Source organism: Antedon mediterranea, chromosome 11 (genome assembly GCF_964355755.1).
Source record: "Antedon mediterranea chromosome 11, ecAntMedi1.1, whole genome shotgun sequence".
NCBI classification, from domain to species: Eukaryota; Metazoa; Echinodermata; class Crinoidea; order Comatulida; family Antedonidae; genus Antedon; species Antedon mediterranea.
In genome coordinates this window covers 9757784-9778083 of record NC_092680.1, presented here as the reverse complement: position 1 = coordinate 9778083, position 20300 = coordinate 9757784, and the positions used below count along the sequence as shown (strand labels likewise).

At 32.5% G+C, this 20300-nt stretch overlaps 3 protein-coding genes across 5 annotated transcripts in view; 1 reads left to right on the top strand and 2 right to left on the bottom strand.

Annotated features, from left to right (window-relative positions):
- The window catches only part of LOC140062959 (small ribosomal subunit protein uS19), a 254689-nt gene that overhangs the window by 171477 nt on the left and 62912 nt on the right, over window positions 1–20300 (bottom strand). The window lies entirely within an intron of this gene.
- On the top strand, window positions 3136–16875 carry LOC140062843 (uncharacterized). 3 transcript variants are annotated; one of them, XM_072109210.1, is made up of 8 exons: window positions 3136–3379; window positions 11456–11669; window positions 11969–12079; window positions 12253–12647; window positions 12952–13035; window positions 13609–13696; window positions 14173–14425; window positions 14552–16875. In XM_072109210.1, the coding sequence occupies exons 1-8, from the start codon at window positions 3305–3307 to the stop codon at window positions 14838–14840; spliced, it is 1509 nt and encodes a 502-aa protein (XP_071965311.1). In that variant the 5' UTR covers window positions 3136–3304; the 3' UTR covers window positions 14841–16875. The 3 variants fall into 3 exon arrangements, with proteins under 3 accessions (XP_071965311.1, XP_071965314.1, XP_071965312.1); XM_072109211.1 differs by lacking the exon at window positions 3136–3379 and adding an exon at window positions 9671–9849; XM_072109213.1 differs by lacking the exon at window positions 12952–13035.
- LOC140062550 (uncharacterized) lies at window positions 18118–20284 on the bottom strand. Its single transcript, XM_072108813.1, has 2 exons — window positions 19603–20284; window positions 18118–19399 (listed from the first exon to the last, which is right to left on the bottom strand). The coding sequence occupies exons 1-2, from the start codon at window positions 20050–20052 to the stop codon at window positions 19295–19297; spliced, it is 555 nt and encodes a 184-aa protein (XP_071964914.1). The 5' UTR covers window positions 20053–20284; the 3' UTR covers window positions 18118–19294.

Genomic DNA, 20300 nt, shown 5'->3' with positions numbered 1-20300 from the left:
AATGGTTGCTATGGAAATATCGTGTATACAAAATTATATGGTGGTTCTTTATTTAATATGGAACAGAAGGTTATAGCGAGGAATTTTATATCTTGGCAGTTAAACAAATATAAATATTGCACGTTGTTCTAAAGCTCTGTCTACACACCCAAACTTTGTGAAAAAATGTAATGTGCACATAGGACTGGACACAATAACGTCATATCACTCTTATTGGGCACATCATCTGTCTATGCCATTTTAATATCTATCAATATTATAGATACGTACTTAATTGCTATTATCATAAATCGTTTTATCGAGAGAAGTTATACATTGTATATATTATTAAAATATGCACTGCCACTCAAATTAAACATTATTTCACAAAGAATGAGTTTAAAAATGACTCTTTATACTTATATTATATAAGAGCCTGTTCACACGTATGGCGCCTTGCGTGTAAACATCGGCAGTGGCGTTATTAACGACAGATATACATACCCCATTTCCTCTAACGCAACGGAGCTAATTCCAGAGACGATTGAATGATTTTGACCTTTGCTGATATAAAAACAAGCTATTCAGCACATGAATTAAAATTAAATTATTTAGGGTGAAATAAAAGTAAATAATGTCCAAAAGCAGAGTGTTTTTCGGGAAAGAATTGATTTAGAAATCAAGTGCTGTCTATAATTCAAGAAATGGTTAAAAAAAAATAAAGATTTGTTGAGTGTTTCTGTTAAAGTTCTGCCTGAATGAATTAATCTGTTTTTCTCTTTCAATTTAAAATCTATTCAAGCACGTTTTGTCTGAAATAAAATTGGATATAAAATGTATTTGATTAAATGTACACACATTTAAAATGTGTAATTTCACTCTTAATTCCTTGGAAAAAAACAAACAAATAAATACTTGTTTGTTTTTTTTATCGTGATTTCTGTCAAGACAAAAGAAACCTAAAAACAAATGTATAGAATTGTGCAAAGTTTGCATAAAAACCAGCCAGACCTTTTTAGTTTAACCGTCAAACTGAAAAATGTATTTTATTTCGTTATACGTTACTCTACTCTATTGATGTAATGCACTGCAGCTCCTTCGTCGAAAGAAGAGCAACCACTATTATCGTTGATATTCGATCTGTAACCGTGAAATCATTGATTACGTTGTCAACGTGATGGTGAACAGAATACTAGAGAGTTGTTTTTGCTAGGATATTTATTTCAAGTAGGCATTAGTTATAAAAATATTGAAATTGATGCATTGTTGTGTCGTTTAGTTCATAATGTATTCATAGGCTTGCAATACAGAAAGTATGGACGTACACATTCCTACAATCTTGTAAAACAATCTTCTAAATGCTTCGTTTATGCAGTAGTCAAATACAGTAACATGAATACGGCAAAAAAAAATGTATTTAAAATTTCCATATGCCGACAAGAAGAACACGTTTTAAGATAGGCTTAGTTTCTGCTGAGTATAGCAAGGACCTTTAGAACTATATATTTTAAGAGCCTGGGGATCGCTCCGTTAGTTTACGTATGCTGTATTATGCTAATTATATCCAAACTAACGTTTGTAAGTTTAGTTTCCAAAATGATAGAAGGTTAAATGATAGATTAATTACCCCCTTGAAGTAAAGAAGTGACAAGAATAAACACGCATTTTTTGCTTCAGCCTTTTCTTTTAAATTGAATCCATTATCAAATTCTTCCCCACACCCTTTACTTTGTTTATTGTTTATTGCTCCTGTTTATAGATACTTGATACAAAATTACCAAGTAATATTCATTTACGTTATGGAAATAAGTATATTTCATCTTATCTATCGATTGTTATTGTCATTGTGTATTGTATTCATATTATCGATTTGTAAATAAATACAAATATGTTTTTAAATATATATATATAAATTCAAAGCAAATAATTACTGAAAAAATGACAATGATGTGGTTATCAGTGGCGCAATGGAGATACAAAATAAAATAAGCAAACCAAAACGATTTTCTCTGAAAGTTTGTCACTAGCCCAGGCCTTCGCCTCAGTGGTTATTGGAATTCTTTTTGGAATTTATTTGATTAGATTTATTTTTCTTTTAAGCTTTTTGTGAAAATGGTAATATTATTATTACATATTATTTCTAAATTTTACCATGATATAATAACGCCACTACCAATACTTAATAAATATGATTATATATGCCATCCAAGAATAATTAATTTTATAGAATAAACAAACTGCTTATCTTTATTAATTGTTATTAACATCATTATTACTAAATTATATTTGACATGTAATGTATGTAAATATATAACTTCAGTATGACAATATAATATGTAAATATATACAATTTCCAAAACTAACCATGATAATGATACATTCATAATAAAAATAATGATCATGATAATATATTCATAATAAATAATGATAATTCATAATAAATGATACATTCATATATTTAAGCTTAAAGTTTGAGAATTTTCTTTTTTCTTTTTCTGTTTGTACGTTTGTTGATATGGATGACATTTTTCAAAGAAAAAAGAAATTTAATTTAATAAATAAAGATAATAATACATTTATAATAAATAATGATACATTTTTTAAGCTTTTAAATGTGTGATAGGCCAAATATAGGGGAAGCTTTCTTTAAGCCTACAACAATTTACATGCTTTATTTTAAATATTGAACGTTAATAAAAAATATAAAAATGTTTTTCTAAAAAAGAAACATCTAAAACTTAATCTCTTAGCGACCAATTTATTTTTCCTTAGAAAGTTTGATTGTTGATTTCCCCGATACGGCGAGCAATCACCATGGGAACCATCTCTAGGCATCGATACATGTAATTGACTTATGATATAATTTTATATTGGATGAAACCATTAACAAGACGAGTTAATTTTTATCTTTAAATATAATTCTAATATTACATAAACATATTATACATTTGATAACAATAATAGGTATATGTATATGTTTATATTTCGATAAATATGTATTGCCTTTATTATGAGGTGTGATTCTTATTAAATATTTAATTTATATTCTCGAAGCCACCCCTATATATGAAATCATTTGTTCCACCAAATATCAAAATATCTAGCAACCGTGAATAAGCTATTTGATAAGTGTATATAAAACAATTCATGTATGAAAACATCAAACTAACAAGAAACCGGTTTTCGTATATAAGGCGGTTGCCATCGTGGAAAGACACTGACACACTGGTGTACATCATCCCTTGAACAACGAGGTAGCGTGTTGGAAACCGCAAAAAGGGCCCGTTGAGAGAAAAAAAAAAGTAACATAGACTTTGCTTCAACCATGTCTTTTGAATTGCTTGGTATTTTGCCTGGACCGGTCCATAACATCCGTTCAAACAATCCGCATCCACGGAGGGTAAGTGAAAACTTTTCTCGATAATTTACAATAATAAAAAAACAATAATAATTTTAACATAATGTTTTGTTGCATTTCGTTTTTTGTGTAATTAAATTTACTGTAATTAATCATGTGCCCAAAACAATTTTCGCCCCTGCGGTTTAGTTGAATCACCTTACTCACCGATACATTGTTGTTAGAAAGCTAATCTATGTACACAAAATTGTTTGAAAATATCTGAGATAACTTAATTATAATTATGTAAATGTTATCTTAGTATTGTTTAATATTTACCTATCCAATTGTTTTTTTTATAGTAATTGACAACTCCGGCTACCTTTTTTTTCTTTTTGATTTTATAAACAATTTGCCGTTCGGAGTTTTCTGTCCGGGTTAACGTCCAAAAATCCATGTAGCCTTAGAAATATGAAAGTGTATTGATTTAAACAATGTCGACATACCACTGCATTTAAGAAATGGAAATATCGCTTAAGCATTTGTTTTATTAATAAACACATGGAATTGATAAGTATATTACCTGTTTACCAAAGCCTGTCTTAATCAGAATTTAACAGTAGTCCAATTTGTCATAGGTTAGTTATATGTCAAAATATCATTGGTGATAAACACTAATTCCTCGATTTGGACAGAATAGTTAACTATATTCTACGAACTTGTATGACGACGTATATGAGGCTTTGAAATGTACGTTCCTTTTCTCTTGATCTTCTAAAAAAATTCCCACTCGAACTCCCCTTCATTCATTGCCAGTTCTATGATGACATCTTATCTGATACAAGAGTGTCAATAAAATGTTATATTGGTTTGTTGTATTTTGCTATATTGACATGGGTGCGGGTTATTGCTAATTTATAGTTTACATAGCTAGATAGAACCACCAGTGTATTACGTCAGTTAACGTCGATCAATTTGCGGCGATAGTTTGTCAATTCACTTTCACCAAGTTTTATTTGCAACTGTATTGGTGTAGTCATTTTGTCCAGCTGCACGATCTACAAAGACTGTAATCTCGTTGAGTTCACGAACCTCACAATTAGTTTGTCACTTCTGCAAACTAAGTTATCTGATATTTGCCAAAAATTAACTGGTGACGAACTTTTCAAAACTTTTCTTTGCCAAATTCGTATTTTGAACGCTATCGAGTATGGTTTCCCGTAAACGAAAAACGAGTGTAAAGTACAGAGTTTCGAAACGTATTAAAATATTATCGTTATGAAAGATTACAAAACAAAGTTATTTTTTACTGACCTAAATGTGTAGGCCCTATATGTTTTGTTTATTTTTTCAAGTAGTTTTGTAGAATAGCAACGACAATATGAACTAGTAGCGGTAGCGGGAAGGCTTGCAGGTTGACATATATGATAAATACAATGAAAAGATTAAATAAGTAATTGAAAACTATTGAACAGTAAAGCATTCTCTCAATACTCATTTTATTGTACGCTATTGCGTCCTGTAACCTAGCAACTAATTTAAACACAATACACTTTAACTGGGAGTGATGCGTTCACTAAAGGCATTCAAGACCAACATAATACCATATTCTTTAATACACAATATTGATAGTTTGGCTTCTAGAGTTCTTGTATTACACAATGAATTGTTTACTGCCGTTCATTAACCAGCACCATTTAATGTCAAGCAATTTGATACAAACATTGGACAATTTATGTCAGAAACGCGTTGCAAATTACCATTAAATGTCCATAGTTTCTATCGAATACAAGAGTCAATTTCCATCGATAAGTTGTGCTCGATAGTTGCCCTTTTTCTGCCTACAGTTCAACTGAAAAATGTGTCTAAATAAACTACATCTGTTCAACGGTATAATTTCTAGTGAGTCTAATTACTGACTGTCGGATTGGCGTGTTTTTCCAATAACCATTGCACTTTAGTATGCCCTAAGTATTAGGCCTACATTGACTCAATACCAAACAAGTAAGTAAAGTATTTCTTGAACCTCGAATATATATTGGTAATCTATACATAGCATTTCGTTTAACGCTTAATTAGTTGTCTCAATATTTTTATTAATCTTGGTAATTATTTTGGGTAGGTATGACATAATTGATACGTGTTTGTGTCATCGAGGCGTTGAAATCAATACACTCCGTTTAATCCATACTACATAAACGTGTGTTAGCAATATCAGTTTTTGTTTTTAATTGCTGTGCTGATACAACATAATTTATTAAACATATAATAGTTGTAGGCCTAGGCATATAATGTTTATGTAAAGGTCGTATTATTTTACATTGTCGTTCGTTCTCCAGAAGAATGTTAATTTTGATTTTACTTATAGTTCTCTTTATTGATGAACTATGGAGTATTTGATGTAATGATCACAATTCTTATTATCATACTGAATTCATCATGGTCATTTTCATCATTATTTTGCGCGCATCGTTTATTATCAACTAAACTGCCTATAAAACAGGCTTTATTGAATAAAGAGATCGTATAAACGATCTCAGACCATTTCTGGTAGAACTTTTTATCTAATATTTCGCTTGGTAATCAATTTTACTCTTTACAGTATCCTAGTGCAGTATTAATCGCTTTCGCAGTTCTCAAACAGTATAAGGTGGATACCCGGTTAAATCAATCGACACCCCGCTATGTTATTGTCTTCAGTTTAAAGGAAGGATTATTATGCTCATTCAACAATTATTGAATAAATTTCAATTCGTTATTATCGTATTTCTCATGTATTGATCTCTTGTAGATAGCTTATGTAATTAATATAAACCACGTCTATAATGCTTCTTATTGATACGGTATTTCATTGTATATATTGCATGTATACTGTAGAGTTGCTCCTAGTCTCTTTTTATGTTAGTCCTCCAGTCGACGTTTCGATTTTTACAAGCTCAAGTAGTATACGTATGAGTCGCCATATGTGCCGTGCCAAAATATTTATCTTTTTACTAATATTAGGTCAAAACTCCGTCTGAGGAACCCAGACTAACACCATGTGGCATGCGTGTAATATTCGAGTTATACGCCAGGATTACAAAACGTGTATGCAGTAGACTAAATAACATATTTTATGAAAAACCATGCAGCAGAAAGAATGCATTCAAAAGATCGATAGATTCGAATATAGTGGCCTGCTCCTATTCATTATAATAGTGTGTAACAGTTCTGATCGAACGCATTCATTCTAAGTCAGTGTTTAAATCGTAATTGCTTTATTCCAATACCCTCATAACGATAATGAAAATTAAATATATCCTTGAGTCATGTATATTGCTTTTAATATTAAAAATAACGGTTTATCATAAAAGAACACGTTTACTTTATTACTGATAGTGATAGTAGGCCTATAATTCTTTCAACAAGAAATCTTCGCTTCGGATCTTTGCTCTCCAATCTTCCCTTAAAGATAATAATAGCCCACGCTTTCAATCGCACAGAGGCTAATGATTACATTATCGATAATTTTAGGACTGAACTTCAAAATTGTAGTGTAATTTAGTTATGAGATAGGCCTAGGTATAATATAAATAATAACAGTCTTTGTTTCCAGATCGGTAATTCAATACATATAAATGTACAGTATATTTAAATGATATAGACGTGTTGCTACTGTGAAAAATATAAAGCCTTTTTTGTGATTTCAATATAAATATAGGCCTACAGTGCCATATTGAATGTACATGAACAAACATGACTGCAGCTAATTGAATATTATGTTCTGATAGCATTAACTTGTATAATCGATGTGTTTGAACCATTGGATTTATCGACGAGCTGCTGCTGTCATGCTTAATGTCAATATGTTTAGATCACAAAGCATCAGTAAAGAAAAGGGATTATTGAGAAGGTGTGTGATTCGTCCACTCTTTGCTATTGTCTTGTCGTTCCGTTGATGTCACCATCTAGTGTTGACACACCGGTGTTGCGCCAGCATGACAACGGGAGCTTATGGAAGCGTCTAAAGGCAGATAATAATATGAGTCTATAACTATCTGCCTTTGAATCTGGATTTAGAATTTAAAAAAAAAAACAGTTGAAACATTATCTATTGGTTCAACTATCATTTCGTTTATTGGTTTAATGCGCGTATTATTGTGTTGATTATTATCCTGTTACCGTTTCACAACATAATTGATGTTTAATTAATGTTCGTATACTGAAATTACATTCTGGAAACATACGTCTACAAATATGCCGTATGTAAGCATTTTAAAGAAGAGGGCATTACATGCAACTAACTATCGTCAAAGTCACCCAGTTAAAAAGGCTGTTAAGTTAGTGCTTATTAAACCATCTGATCAATTGAGACGAAACAACCCTCACCCTAAGTCGGTAAGTGAATCAATGTAGGCTACCGTAAGGTTATAAGTTACGATTGTCAGTATTGCACAATTTGCAAATTAATAAAATGAAGATACTTTAGTCTTATAAGATAGGAATACGAATATTAGAACGTATACGATCCCAACAGAGAGACTGAAAGACCTATAATTTGTTGTAATGCATGTGCGCAATTGCAACTTGTAGGATGACCCTAATTTTCTAATTATTCTCGCAATTTATGATAAGCAACGCAAAACTGGCTAACTAATTTATTCCATTTTTATATTCTCGAGTATAATCGATATTTATTACAAAAAAAACTATCGTTTTCAGGAACATAATAAAATAAACACTATGAATGTAGGCCGAAACTAATTAATTTCAAATAGAGTTGTATAGAGATGTCTCATTTTAATCACTCACCGTACTTACCATATCCTATAATAGTACTTACAATACAACATAGTGAACCGTGAAGTTTCGCAGCTTTCTTTTGCTAAAATTGTATCAGTTCATAGAATTATTTATACCTGTTGAAACTAACAATTGTGTGTTGTGTTAAAATTCATCGCGTACCGTTAGTTTCACTGTGTAGAATAATAATAAGCTAAATAACAGAATTAAATGTACTACTTGAATTCCATTCCATGTTCAAATGTTTAATGAAATGAGGTTTAGGTTTAGGTAGGCCTACCTCCGGTAATGTCATGCAGATAAAGACATTTTATTTTTACTTAATCTTTGTTTTTGCTATGGGTTGTGATCCCTGAGCACATGGTGTTTTTGTTGTTAGACAGAATCATATTAATCCTTAATTACGATAGTTTATTTTCATAGTTTTGATCTTCGACCTCGTCTAAGGACCACGTTCACAAACACTCAACCTGGCGATTTTTTAAAGGCATCATGAGCCATCCCGGCGCATTGACCCTGGCTTACTATACCAATCAATATAAAATCTAAAACAAGGTTATTACTGAGGCCTATTGGTAATTAGCAAACACAACCTTATTATATTGTATGTTAAGAGATGTTAAGAGAAACTTGATATACAAATTCCGGGTTCGAATCTCGATTGGGGTGACTTTTTTCATTCTCATATATTTCCATATCTTCGCTGTTTATAAATTAAATAAATAATTTACAGTATATCACCAAGCGGCTGGAGTTTCTCTCATACCTGCCAAATTATGTCTTATAACAATGAAAAGTAGTTTGATAAAGCATCATTATTTTTCATCTTTAATTCATTTTAATTTACAATGTTGTGCTTCAGAGAACCAAATCGATTTGTCTGGTGAAAATGGAAATTATTATTAAAGATAAACTCAAGAGAAATTATAATATCTGCCTGTCTGAATTGCACACCATTAAAGAGACGTCAATATTATATTTTATATTAGCTTAGGCCTTTCTGTTGAGTCAATGGTCACTTTCCCTTATATAGAGGTACGTCACCGTTTTTAGTGTATGTATTTGTTATGATTTATCAAGGCCTATATCGTTAGTAGATTTACGATAATTTTCCTAATTTCACTTTAAAAATAATGAAAATTGAAATAACCGATGGACTTATCCGCGAATCCGTGAATCCGTGAATAACGCATATAAGCATGGAGCTATAAAATTAATTTTATAGCTCCATGATATAAGCATACTCTATACGATAGTAGGCCTACTTCGGACGGTTACCGTATTTACTCATTTGAGAGATTGATTCAGAGAGACAGCTTTCTAATAGGTATTAGGCCTAACTAAATTCTGCAACAAAAAGAAACCCCTTTTAACCAATCTAATGGTAATTTTAAACCATTGTAAGCAAACATTTGTAAAGCGTATACGATTATCTCAAAGGTTGGATGAGGTATTTAGGTGAATAGCAAAGGTCTTTACTTGCCCATTGACGCGAAGCAAACTTTAAGCCTCGCTTTATCATCAAGCAGGAAGTAAGCAAATAGACACACATAACAACGACTTAGCAACGGGACGCGACACTACAAAATCGGCTTAAATGTAACGTGTATAACATACTGTATGAATTTAGTCTCTAATATGGAATATATTCTAAACTATTACTTTAACCTCGTTATATACTTTATGTAATTAACATGATCGTTAACATGACTGATAAATGTACTGAAAATGGAGTTCCAGAAGAAGGGAACGTAAGTTGATAGTCTCAATTGCCTAGGCCTAGACAACATACCACTGTATTATAATATTATGCACATATGGTGCTTTGCTATCTATATACAATCAAACCATTGTTTGTTAACATACAGTAAGCCTATAATAATGTTACTAGGTAATGTAAATCATCTATAAATCATAATATATGTGTTGTATCCTTGTGATTTTGTTAATTCAGTATAGGCCTGTACAATTACATTTGATATGGTATTTTAAATATAAGCCTACGCTGGCAATATTAACTTGTTTTCAATATTTTTCTTACCAGTGGCGGATCCGGGGTGGGGATGTGTATTTATGCCTTACGTTAAAGCCACCATTGTTATGTTAATATTCTCGACATTTGTTTGTTTGTTTGTTTTATTTGGTACTCAAGAAACACAACAAAAATACCAGGATGACCCATAAAGCTGAAACAGCTTAATTCCAATGGGGTCCTTTAAACAAGCAAGTTAGATAATAATGTGTACATTAAAAATGCATACTAATACAATAAACAGAAACATCCAAATACAAATACAATCATCAGCATGGTTAATGCACAATACCAAAGTGAACCTTTAACGCACGTTTATATTCAATTAATTTGTGTATACTCTTAATATCAGAAGGTAGATCATTCCAGTCTTTAATAGCATTATAATAAAATGTTTTAGAGGCTTGGCCTTTAATATTTGGAATGTGTTAGGCCTACAGTGATGTCTGCATCATGGAAGGTTAGGCTCTTCTTCCTTGAAAAAATACCAAGATAAATTATTCATCATAATATTAATAAGGCCTTCATTCCAAATAACATACAATTTAACAGATTTATAAATTAAAGTGCGCTTTAAAAAATCGGTCCTACGTTACATTACAATACATTAAAACATTAACACATGTACTGTATTGATAGGCCTGATATCGGTATGAATTAAAGTCCTCCTTGACATGTCCGTTATTATATTATACGTTATTATTATAGTACGATCTATATATAGATTGCATTCTTCTCTTTTTCTATATGCTAATTTTATTATTTAACAAATAACGTTAATTCGGTACGTCGTTACACAATCAACATATATATCGATGTTTGTAAGGTAGCTATTATTATAATGATCTAGTAATAGATGTGTATAAATTATGATGTATCCACTCTGGCAAAAGAGCAATTAAGTACCGTATAATATAGCGTCTGTCAACCTGTTGAATACATTTGAGAATACAATTCTGTGCATGATTAATCGTACTCTATACTATTCATCATGTAAAACGACCGTATACCGGTATTTCATGATTTGAATTTTTATTTAAAGTTGTTCTGTATGGATAGATGATGTAACGACGGAATTTGCCATGGTACTGGATAAACATTTGTGGAGATAAAGCACTGAGAATCTTAGTCTTATATGTCTGGCTATGTCGATGATAACAATATTTATGGGACGCAAATACAGTTTAAGGTGCTGCTCCTTTAGTTGTAGAGCAGTGATGAAAAACCGATACCTTTGCCTTAGTTTGGATGGGGAACAGAATTAATTCCTGCTTCTTTAAGACAGGAAGTATTGCATTAATTGCGGTAATTGTTATATTTTACAGGATTTCCTGGAGCCTAAACACATGAAGGAAAAAGATGCACAAGCTCGTCTTGAAGCACAGGTACAAAAGGCCGTCAATCATCTACAAATGGACAACACCAGAGTTCGGGAAGCTGTCCAAGAATATCTGGATAAAGTGAAGACGGAGAAAAAAAATATTCCCCCTAAGATTCCACATGCTACATTCAATACAATGACGACGGAACGACCCCATGGTACTTATATTTAGTTAATTAGTGTATTTTTGCTAACTTTGTTTCTATTTGGTGTTTTACTTGTTAATGAAAGGTATTGTTACAAATGGTTTGGAAAATTCGGATACCTATTTTGGATTGATTGTGTCCGGTACAAAGACGTAATATACTGTTATATTTTGTTAGTATGTAGGCCTATATGATAATTTAGGGTAACTGCAATCTTTCGCTTCCCATACCTAAACTTGAGCCACAATTAAAAAGAATTGTTACACTAAAGAATAAATAGTTCTTATACGTTAAATTATAATTGTTACCAGGTGGAAGAATGACTCGGTCGAAAACAATGGCTGAAATGAGACCAAAATCTACACAGGAAATAATGGAAGCAGATTTCCGAGATGGCGTACAGCCGCGAGTGGAGAGACAACGTAAGGCATATAGAATATTTGAAATAATTAGTTTTGATAACAATGATAAACACATGACTGTAGAAATACTTATTATTAACGGAGGCTATGTAGTAACATTGTTTTTTTAGTAGCTGGAAATGAAGAAATTAGTCATTAATAATTATTTTAAATCTTTACTTTATTATGATTAGAAACAAGTCTAGCTGAACGGACATATCATGACGACTTTGAATTTGAGGATCACACTGAAGGCCGCCCGTTCAAATCATGTTCGCCTGGACCCTCATCACCACCAATACGAACACGAGTGGTCAAACGTCCAATCACTCCTACATTCTACAGGGAGCACTGGACCACCTGGAGAACAGAAACACCTCCTGAACCCGGTATGAGGGATAAACCAATCAAATGGGTACATAGGTCAAGCAAACTACCGTTGTCGAAGCCTGTAAAGCGTGTTCATACGCCACCGACTCCACCACCCGGACACCGACACAAGGCTATGGCAACGGACATTGAGCGACGAACGCCGTCACCAGTCACCATATTACGTCATATGAGGTCAAAGTCATGCCCACCACCTCAGGTATAATAAAATTTAATGCCTGTTTTACTTAATTTGCACTTTGTTATTTCGTTTTTGCACGCTGAAAGTTTGAATAGTAATAATTTACTAATGCATTAGGATGTTCCCATGTGTGTACCCCAGTACTCATTCACGCACCCCACTTGGTTTTCTCCATACACCTTTACATTCTAGACAAATTCTACATATTTAAAAAAACAATTAAAAATATTAAAATATTATTTTTCTATTCATTTCTACGCTTACTTAACATTGCTAACATTATTTCTAACTTGCGGTGTTTGGTTTATTTCGCACAAATCAGGAGAAACCTCAGGTGTATAGAGTGCGTTACGAAGAGGATGATGATGTTAATACCAATAATACGGACAATCAATCTGTAATCGCGGTAAGGAAACGTATTTTGCGTCAACATTATTCAGTATATATGTATTGTAGTTCGTCATCGCCATAGTTGGCTAAGTGCTGATATTGCTCGTACTATCGGTTTTTGACACAACGCAACGACGTAAGTGCAAAACAAGTGAGTTGACCAATCACAAATCGGATGATCCATCGTGTCGTGATTGGTCAAATTATTGAAAGTTGGCCTTACGTCTTTTTACGTTGTGTCCAAGTTGGAACCAAGCTTTATTTATTGCCAGTTAAACGACAAAAAGAAACAACATTGCAACATTGAAATATTATTTGTGATAAACATCTATCCGTAATTTCACGCATTTTGTTTACTGGTATCATTTGCACTTTTATATTGTTTTGTTGCTTGATATTATTGTAATAATCATTAGATACTAATAAAATAATATATAACAATAAATATTAATGCTCATCTCTATAAACTGTAAGATTAAGAAAATATGTTATTGCCATGTTTGAGCTAGTTGTATTACTTTGGTAACAAATACATTTCTAATCTAACCTGCACAACATTATTTTGATGAGTGTTTTTTTTTTCAAACAGAGACCTACAACTGCTGGACCTATCATTGCTAAAAGTATGATTGAACACCCCCGTATGAAAAACTGGATGACTGGAGCAACTGATTACGGTATGAAAATATTTATTGAAATACAATCTTGACTTATTTTTCCATACTTAATCCAAACACACATATTTAAGCCTACAGTTAGATAATATACCGAATTTTTGTTTGCAAACTCTGAGTTTACAAACTAAAGTGTAGACTTTTGCAAACTGGTCTATATTATTAAACTTTGGAAACCTTTTTTTGACAAACCTCGTATGTCTGCTGTGTAGAGTACCGCTAGACTTTTAGTGAAAGAAGACAATTACAACCAAATTTGTGTGACGATATAGAGGGCGCACTCTTATTTGATTATCAAAAGATAAATTAAATAATTATTTTTATATCAAATTTAGATATTTTCATATCCTTACAATCCGTATGCACTGAAGTACTTGACTACAGAGTTTGGCTGTTACTAAATTAAAACAGTTTAGCGTCAGAAATGTACTGTACAACCAAATTCATTAATTTCTATTTATTGTATTTTGTTTCTAAAGAAAAGGAAGTAGCTTATAACTTACTGCATACTATTAATGGAGGAAAAGGTCCAGAGATGGCAGCTAAGGTGAACAATATACGGCCACGATCTAACAGTGCCAGTAACCGCAAAAGGGTTCCAGTTCCGAAGGCAACACTGTTACACCGAGCACCCTCTTCGCCGAATCTGAGATCACCGGATGTAGAAGCAAAGGGCGTTGACTCAAATTCCTTGAAAAAGTGGATGAAAAAAGTTGAAAAACAGCTTGAAGAGTAAGTTTAAATTACGTGCATTACTTTACTATTAGGGGCGCAATTGAAAGATAACATCCATCTTGTTACCGGTAACTGGTACCGAAAGTGGCCCCTTACTATAAATCTTTTCCGTTTTTCCTTCAGACATAACTGCACACAGACTATGCCACAAGAAAAGCTGTACACAAAAAAGGTTGATATAAAACTGCCAAGAACTGGTGCACCACAATCTGCGCATCACCAGCCACGAATCATGACCCCAGAAGCGTATTCACATGAAAACAGTCACTTCTTTATGACTGGGAGTCAGTCAAGAGGTCATTTCGTCATTGCCCCAGACTGGGTATCGGAGGGGGCATCCCATCGAAGACTTCTTCGTCAGGCTAAAGAGAATCAACTTCGTCGGCAAAGACAACTCGCAATATCTGTTTAATCTGCAAAAACTTGAACCAAGGCAACAGGACACTGGGCGACCAGGATAGGAACTCGTAACAGTCCTTTGATCTTATCTGGCTGCGACAAATACTAACAGTACGGTACTGTATGATGTGCATTCTCCGCGTCTCGCGCGGTGTTTGCAAGGGGCGTGCGTGAAACTGATCGTATCGCAGCCACAGATAAACCCTTTGATCTCCGGAGCTCAGCATCCTCTTGTTAGATTGCCTTGCTTGAACGTTTTCAACATTATAGAATTTTGTTCGTGTATGTAAGTGGAGTAATAATATCAAATGTACGTATTATTATGTCATATACAACATTTCAAATCCTAATTATAATTACTGATTCAATTTATTATATATAAAGAGTACAACATTTCAGATTAGAAATATTTTAGAAGACTACACATGAGCTCTTATAGTGGACTCGTGTTTATTAGTGTGCCTTCTTTTGGGTAATTTTTAGTAATGGTACTTAATGGTTGTTAACTATATATGTAAACCAGTGCAGTATTTAGTCCAGTACAGAAAATTAATAAATATTTTTATTTGAAATCAATTGATATTTGATAATCGTAATATTTAAACATATTTTAAACTAATATAAGATTACTGTTTTTCTGGAAAAAGAGGTTTTGTTAGACGTCAACTATTTCTCTGTTCATGAAGTTGATGAATCTGTCACAGGTTTTTTTTTATAAATTACTGCATAATAGGCTATACATGTACTGGTTGGGGTTTAATTTTGTCTATACTTTTGCAATATGCTTTTTAAAGTCCGTCCGGTTATAAAGTGTGTACAGATCGTATGAACTTTTTGTATCTCATTCTTGCTAAGCTAATTCTGAAGTAGTAGAATATATTTTCAGAGGTTTTTTAAAAAAAATATTTTTAGTTCATACGCATCCTATCAACAGTTAGTAACCCACCAATTACAGGATGGTTAAGCTTTTTTTTTTATTTATCCTGCTTACAAATCGTGCTTATAAAGTCTTATTTGAGGAGTTAAAAGAGTCGTGAGTTACAGCCATGGCACTAGAGCAGGATTGAACCCTTGACCTTGGGATTAGAAGGCAAGCACGTTAACCACCAATCCACAGCTCACATCGTTTTTATTGGTTTATCAATCATTTATTAATTTCCACTAATAATTTAAACTTAGGAAATAAATTTAGAAATGTAGATACTACAGTAGCTATTTGGTATAATGGGAAACAGATATTTGAAAAAACAGTAAATATATTTTGAACACACTTTTATTCATGAGTAGAAATGCTATTTGTATAGTGATAAAATGACTTTCCACAATTCTCACATGATTATTAAGGAATTACAGTAACAATATTCCGAAGTTGCTTTATGATTATGAACATTTTTACCTCCGCCAAGGAGGTATAATCAGTCGATCGCGTGTTTCTGTTTGTCGGGATTACTCAAAAAGTTATTGCACAAGGGTCCCAATTCTGGGCCACTTTTTAGTATTATTTTCAGACCTGCTTGCTAGTGTTAAAAGATAGGAGACAACTTTCAAAAGCCAGTGAGCAGTCCGAAAATAAACTGAAATTGCATTTTCTCGGGAACTACTTTTTCATTTTTTTACAAGCGTTATAATTTGTGATTTCAAAACATAATTTCACTCGTTTGTTTTTAGCGTTGCTGTTAGTCAACTGAAATTATTGTTAGTTAAAAGGCTGGTTACACCAAATTTGCATACACATGGTTGTAGTGAAATTAGCCTAATCACACACAGCATTAAGACACACACATTAAAAACAAAATTCCGGTTAAATCTTATATAGGAGAATGTTACAGTAGGCGGAGGTATGAACACTCATAGCGCCGTTCGAGTTTTAATGGCATCTGAAAGGAAGTCTCATGACAAATTTTTTTTACATTGTACATTGTTTATGTTCATATAATATATGAACATAAACAATGTACAATGTAAACAAATGACTGCCAAAAAAAATTATTATCATCATATTATGATGTAATATGTTAACAATATGCACTAAAATATAAAGTATATTTCTTCGTTATTGATTATATATTAAATAAAAATTAACAAAGATGACGATGATGGTGTGTGTCTTATTTGCATTTACATACATACACAAAGGACAATAAATTTACAAACATTTGAAGACATGTAGCCTATTTGTATGAGACCGAAAAACTCATTGAAATTGGTTTCGCTTGATTTACGATTGTGGGAATTTTATTTGAGCTCAAGGTAACTCAGTTTAACGATCTGTGATTGGCTAAAGTTCTTGTTAATGCATTAAAGTGTTAAATCATACAGGTGTGAGTTTTAACAGAGTGAGAGCAGCTTTACGTAATGGTGGATTCGATGCATAATTTACTGCTGGGAAATACAAACCCGTGGTAATGTGCTGCTTTAGGAGACGCGTAACATAACTTTAATAGTAGAACGTAGATGAAGTAGGAATGCCCGAGTTTTATCGGCGGAGTATTTAAAACTTGCTTCCCATCTCACTAGAAATGCACAACGCAATCGTGTTGACCACCAATGACAAGTGACGATGGATTGCTTGTCACGATGGTCAAATCACGCTAACTTGGTTCCCACTGCAGACGCAACGACGAAATAAAGTAGACACGATAGTACAAGCGACTTGACCAATCGCAAGCAATTACGTCCTTGCGTTGAGTCCAAAAGTGGGCACCAAGTCTTACATTGCGCTCACGTCCTTACGTTGCGACCAAGCATGATATTATGGATAACAGGTCATCTTGGGCGCGCATACCTCTCGGTCTCACTAACCCAATATTACGACAACGAAGAGGATCACATGTATTATATTAGTATCATGGATTTGGTTAATACGAGTGTCTTATGTAATTGGAAAATATACTATTATCACATTTATTATGTGTTATGACGTAAAAAATGTTTTTGCTGTATTATTGTTGCACAACATGTGGGAATTTGTTTTTCATAAGCTTTATGATAATAAGTACAGTAAGAAAAAGGCTTGTTTCGGATAATCGTGTAATTCTATACATACAAATTAAATATTTAACCGTACTAGGCTATACTACTACATATACAGTTTATATGAATCACTGTATAATTTTCTATCTTTTTATTGCGGAGGAGTGTTGACATTAATTTGTGGAAAAAAGGTTATAATATTGTCTAATATCCAAATAATTAATAGTATAATCATGGCTCAGGAATTCAAAATAGAATATTTATTTATTTATTTATTCAAGATCCAACAGTGTAAAGAAAAAACACCAAAAACAGGATCGCCATAAAATATACATTTGATTTACATAAAAAAGAACAAGGAACAAACAGATTTATATATTATTAAAAATGACATTAAAAGCATAAGTATTACAACTAAAAATATCGATGTAAGGAAACATTTGAACTAAACTATTATAAGAATGAGCAACCCGACAAAAAATACCGTTTTTACATACATTAACACGAGAAAACTGCACTTTTAAAAGATTATTAATACGAAGTTTACGCACAGGGACACGAAAATGAAATTGAGAGACAAATTTACAATCAAACTTTGAATTTAGGCATTTAAAAAGAAAAATCATGTCGGTTCGTGAGCGTCTAGTACTTGGCAAGAATGTATTGGTGTTGAGAGAACCGGCTGCTGGGCCGAGGAACTTTATGAATTTAGTATGAATCCGATCGATTCTTGTGGCATGAATTTGGGATATTGAGTTGTAGATAACAGAACAGAAGTCTAAGGGCGGAGTAATTAATGAGTAATAATGAATACCGCCCTCGGATAGAAAGCCCTGTGACAGTAGTATGACAATAACAAAATTAATACTGTAATGTGACACAAATCAGATAAAAACATTAATTAACTCAGAGTGTTTAGTAGGTTTCTCAGAAATGGTAATTTTTCACCCATGTTTTAGTATACAATAAGAAATACATTAATTATATTATTTTTTAAATAGTGAACAATTATCTATATATAAATTATAGAACTAGTATTGTCAGGAAAATGAAATAACAATTACTTTGTTTAGAATAAATTGTAAAATGAAGATAAATAAAATTAAACATTAAAGCCATTTTTTCATAATAAAGATATACAATTATACAAATTAAACTAATAATATCACTTACATATATTTTTTAAATTATGGTTTTAACAGGAATTTGCTTAAACATTAAAATGGCCAATTCAACAGGTTTTACAAGGGGGGGGGGGGGGGGTGGGGGGGTGGCGGACTAATATATTTATACTAGGAAAATAAAAACTGGACATTTAATTAAAATTATTAATGCACATTAAAGTCATGGAGATATAATATTATAATAAGACATACTCAACAGACAAATTGTTAAAATACTTTTACTTTTATGTACACTATTAATAATATGATTATTTTCTAAAAGCAAGTGTGTATTTACAAAAAATGAAATAATTAAAATGCTTTTATTTGTTCACCACCTATCGCTCCATTCCTTCTTGTTAGATTCCTTTGATTTGCTGCTGTTTCTTCTTCTTGAACTAGTGGATGATGCCGTCTTGGCCCTGACTGGCTTAGTCTGGGAAATAAAAGAATTTTAATCAATCAAAAACTATAATGCATAGATCAACATTGGAAGAATGAAGTTTCAACATAATGAGTTTTACCTTTAAATTTATAAAAATAAAATGGCTCATTTTTAGATTAATATATATAATGCTGACCCAACAGATAATAATGGCAATATAATAATACAAGCCTTTTTTTTTATATTAAACTTGCCTCCGGACTTTGCGTTGACCTTGTTGACAACTTCTTGCTTGCAGAATTGTCTCTCTGTACCGGCTGACGAATTCTCATTTGTGCTGCAGAGAGTCCCCGTTTTGTGTCCAGTGGCGGGAGGTCACCACCTGGTGAACTAGTACCTTTCTTAGGCTTCTTTCCATTGGCTGTTGATTTCTTTTTCTGAGAACCGCCTTCTTGTTTCAGAAGATGCTCTTTTAAAATTTTGTTTAATTCCAAAGCATCTTTTAATAAGATTTCTGTGTCTTCTTCAGTTAAATTAATGTTTTCCAACTGGTGACAAACTGCATCTGGATCAAGTGATAGTGGATCAATCATATTATCATTAGATAGGTCTTGTTTTGACTTGTTTGTATTATTATAACCACCTGAAATCTTGTCACTATCGACCATATCTAGGCCAGACTCTGACTCATCTTTGCTTTCCATCTCCCCGCAAGAAACGCAATAACCTCGGTCATAAAAGTAAACAAACTCGCTTGTCGATGGAGGCCTAAGTTTTCGGACTATTATTATATATTAATTTCTTTTAAAGTAAAAAAAAATATACTAAATACTCATTACTAAAAAGTTATTGAAGGTTGAAAAACATAAAAAGAGAACGTTTCATCGATAAATTATGACGTTACTGCTGCTGCTTCGAGATTAAAATGAATGTAAAAAAAGCGTTCAGCGGG

Excerpts from the sequence above, each read along its gene's own strand:
- LOC140062843 (XM_072109210.1), top strand. The coding sequence starts at position 3,305 with ATGTCTTTTGAATTGCTTGGTATTTTGCCTGGACCGGTCCATAACATC. Across the intron at positions 3,380-11,455 it reads ACAATCCGCATCCACGGAGG|GATTTCCTGGAGCCTAAACA; the intron begins GTAAGTGAAAAC and ends TATATTTTACAG. Across the intron at positions 13,036-13,608 it reads ACAATCAATCTGTAATCGCG|AGACCTACAACTGCTGGACC; the intron begins GTAAGGAAACGT and ends TTTTTCAAACAG.
- LOC140062550 (XM_072108813.1), bottom strand. The coding sequence starts at position 20,052 with ATGGAAAGCAAAGATGAGTCAGAGTCTGGCCTAGATATGGTCGATAGT. Across the intron at positions 19,400-19,602 it reads GGTCAACGCAAAGTCCGGAG|ACTAAGCCAGTCAGGGCCAA; the intron begins GCAAGTTTAATA and ends TTTATTTCCCAG.